Source organism: Juglans microcarpa x Juglans regia, chromosome 3D, assembly GCF_004785595.1.
Source record: "Juglans microcarpa x Juglans regia isolate MS1-56 chromosome 3D, Jm3101_v1.0, whole genome shotgun sequence".
Taxonomy (NCBI): domain Eukaryota; kingdom Viridiplantae; phylum Streptophyta; class Magnoliopsida; order Fagales; family Juglandaceae; genus Juglans; species Juglans microcarpa x Juglans regia.
In genome coordinates this window covers 20,455,833-20,459,737 of record NC_054598.1, presented here as the reverse complement: position 1 = coordinate 20,459,737, position 3,905 = coordinate 20,455,833, and the positions used below count along the sequence as shown (strand labels likewise).

At 40.4% G+C, this 3,905-nt stretch overlaps 1 protein-coding gene across 1 annotated transcript; it reads right to left on the bottom strand.

Annotated features, from left to right (window-relative positions):
• Positions 1 to 218: 218 nt before the first annotated feature.
• LOC121255118 lies at positions 219 to 992 on the bottom strand. Its single transcript, XM_041155402.1, has one exon. It carries the CDS (start codon positions 990 to 992, stop codon positions 219 to 221), a length of 774 nt encoding a protein of 257 aa, XP_041011336.1.
• Between the last annotated feature and the right edge of the window lie 2,913 nt (positions 993 to 3,905).

Genomic DNA, 3,905 nt, shown 5'->3' with positions numbered 1-3,905 from the left:
TTTTACTTTTCTTTGTGAAGCCTTCTGATGGAAAAATTTGGTATTTCTATCCCCTTCAGTTAACCATAACACTCTCGACCTCTGTCTCCACATGATTTCACCCCTTTCCAACCACTTATGCACCTCTGATCTTGCATCTTTGATAGCCTCACGATTAAGGCCCTTAGGATCTGCATCTTGTACCATTTGGAGTTTCTTCTTAGCCTTTCTTAGATTTTCTACACATGCCCAAAGCTATTTTTGTTCCACCTCTCTAGCTTTTCACCACACCTATTAATCTGTTTCATCACCCCCTCCATTGTTCTTTCTCCAGCACTGTCCACCCAAGCAATCTTAATAATCTCTTGACAATTCTTGTCCTCCACCCACATTGCCTCAAAGTGAAATGGTTTTCTTCCTTTCCTCAGAAACTCATTAGACTGCAACTGTAACTTAATGGGAATATGATCTGAATAAGCTGCATTGCCATGAATGACTTTAACCATTGGAAATAACGCCTTCCACTTAAGATTAGCCAAGCATCTATCAAGTCTCTCACTGATACTGTGATCAGTTTCTCTATTATTGCACCACGTAAATGGAGTACCCTGGAACCCTAAATCTAATAGCTCACACTCATCAACTACAACTCGAAAATCTTGCATCTGCATGTCTGATCTATCCCTCCCCCCACTTTTCTCTTGGTTACTCAAAACCTCATTGAAATCACCCATCAAAAGCCATCCTTGATCACTTGGCATCTTCAAAGATCTAATGAGATCCCAAGTTTCATGCCTCCTATGAGCCTCAGGTTGCCCATATATCCCAGTAAGAAACCATGTCTCCCCTTCATCCCTGGTGTCATGAATAGAGGCATGAATATGGCTTCGCGAAAAGTTCTTAACAACCACATCAATCTCTTTTTTCCAGTATAGGGCCATCCCACCACTTCTCCCCTTACAACCCACTGCCAAACAATTCTCAAAACCCAGTCTATATTTAAGTCTTTCCATTACTTTACCATGTAATTTGGTCTCTTGTAGAAACAAGACCTTGGAAGCTTCCGCTCTGACTAGATCAGCCAGAACTCGAACTCCCCGTGGGTTCCCAAGCCCAATGGAGTTTCAACTGAGGAGAATCATTGGGTTCGGCAGGGCTGTTCAACAGCCTCTGCCGATATGGAAATATCATGTTCAACTTCTTGACACATAGCTTCCTTCCTCAAGAGGACGTTTCTTCCCTACTGTCAAAATCTGATTCATAGTTAAACTGCCCAACTGTCGAGCACATTTTTTCCAAATGTTTCGAGTGGACCTTCTTGGCATCATCTTATGCCTTTGCTAGGCTTCAGCAAACATTTCTTCCTGGGCTAAGGAGGCCCTCTCATCCTCCTAGCCCACCCCGAAATTAACAGTTCCATTATTATTCAAATTACTGTTAAAAACACTTCCCTCCAATTTATCCGTTACTATATTTTCATGCTCATCACCTTCCTTAAATAACGGATCCAAATCTTTTTGGGATAATCCTTGTAGCTTATTACAGTGATCTTCTGCTGGCTCGTGCACAGGATTCTGTTGATCTCCTCCTACATTAATGCCATGAAATCCGCTACCCATAACAGAATGATCATCAGAATCTTCTCTTCGCTGCATCTCATTAACTGCAATCTCTGCACCGCTTTCCTCCACCATGGCCTTCCCTTTTCCTATCGGGCTTCTCTTTGCCTCCGAACTATTCCATGTTTGACTAGAAACACGAGATCTCCGACCTCCAGAATCTGCACGAAGCCAACTTCCAAACTGCCTACTTCTCGTCTCCATGGAAGCAGAAACTAGACATCCTTCTTCCTCATGAATAATTCTTCCACACTGCATGCAGAAGTGTGGAAATTTCTCATACTTGATCGGAATCCAAGTTTTCACACCTTGCAGCGTGATAGTATGCCCCCTAGCCAAAGGTTTTTTCAGATCCAGTAGAATCCAGACTCGCAGGAACATGCCCCATCCCACATCATCCCCATCCACTTCTACCTCTTCCACCACTCGTAATGGCCTTCCCATCTTCTCTCCACACTCCCGTGACATACCAATCAATGGTAAATTGTGAAACTAGACCCATTGGGCAGCAACATCAAAGGACATTTTATTTAGTGGGGTATAACCATCAAAAGCTTTCATCACAAACATATGACCATCAAAAAACCATGGCCTCCCACTCTCCACGCGATTCTTATCAGCATGATTAGCAAAAGTAATAACAAAAATGTTTCTCCCCATTTCGGTGAAAGTAGCAGGCTTGCTCAGCCTCCACACTTTTGCCATAGTAGACTCAACTATGTTCTTCCCAATTTGCCTATCCGACCAGATCTTACTGATCAAACTCCGATCTCCTTTACGTAGGACTTCTGGAATACCCTCCCCTTCAATGTCTATGGCCTCGCCCTCCTCTTCATTCAACTGAAAGTTCTCCCACATCTCGTGGATTTTCTCCATGATCGTCAAACTCGAGACACCACCTCTATTCTCTAGAGAGAACCAGAGTGAAGACTTTCATCACTAATAAATCAGAGTGTTGCAGTAATATAAAATCATTTAGTTATAAATCTATTGCCATCATCTATCTGAATACTGTCATTCTTATGGTCTCGAGTGTCCAGTAAATTGGATGAAGATCTTCAAGACACTTGTTGGGAATTGGAGAGCCACGTAGTTCAAGATTTCCCAAAAATGCAGAAGCATTGAGATTTGGATTTGAGTTCCTGTTGGGATTTTACTGAATAAGTTGTTTGTGGACAAATCCAATTGACTAGGGCTAGTTTGGTTACCCAGTTCAGATGAGGTGAGATATTTTGAATAGTAGTGTGATTTTTTAGTTAAGATGAGGTGAAATGATTTGTAAAAATGTGTGTTTGTTATGAGGCCCATGGACTGAGGTCTAATGAAGAGAAGAATGGACCAGAATTGATCCAGTGATGGCCAGCCCAGGAATGAAGATGGAAACGCTACGTTTTGGAAGTCCTTGAGGAGGCGTCCGCAATGAGAAAATAAAGGAGATATTTGTTATTTTCATGTTGTCAATTTACTTTTATACCCTGCTTTACAGTAGTTAGCTTTAAACTTGTAAGCCATTGATTGGCTGAGTTAGTTATTTTCGGAAGAAGGAATCCAGAAAAGGGAGGAATGTGTGTGCTATGTTTTTCATTTGGAAAACTGTAAGAACTTGTTGTTTTTTTCATGGAGATTGGGTGTTCCTCGAAAATGCCCTATTACAGTGAATGAAATTTATGACTCTCTTCTATCCACTCTGATTCCCTTTTACATTTACATTTACAAGCAAAATCAAACCAGTCTTTAAATAATGAGATGAGATGAGATAGTTTTTACTTTTTGGAATTTGATAAAAGGGTGGGACGCACCATTAATTGAAAATCATTTAATAATTATTGGATAATAGTTATAAAAATTTTAAATCCCAATTTTATATATTAAAAGGGATCTTATATCAAGGCAATATAAGGCAAGAAATTATAGTTGCAATCGTGAGTGTGCAAGCGCCGCACAATCACTTTGAAAAAAGTGAATGAATACAGGATCTACATGAAAAGAAAAATTAATTTTTTAATAGTGGACCCCACTCCTTTTCAAAGTGATTGCACGGCGCTTGCACACTCTACGACTGTATGTAGCATTACTCATATGCAATATAATGGCATTAATTGTCTGGGTGTCAGAAGGGGAAGGTTAGGCGTGAAGGAGATGATATGGATGTCAAAAGGGGGTTTTCGAATTGTCTAGGTAAATATGTACAATGTAGAGATAAAGCAAGATGAGTTAAAAACATGGTTTTAACCGTTTGGATACATAGATAAAAAGAGTCGTACAACTCAAATGAGATGGTTTGTGTTTTATCTGTGTATCCAAACC

Excerpts from the sequence above, each read along its gene's own strand:
- LOC121255118 (XM_041155402.1), bottom strand. The coding sequence starts at position 992 with ATGGAAAGACTTAAATATAGACTGGGTTTTGAGAATTGTTTGGCAGTG.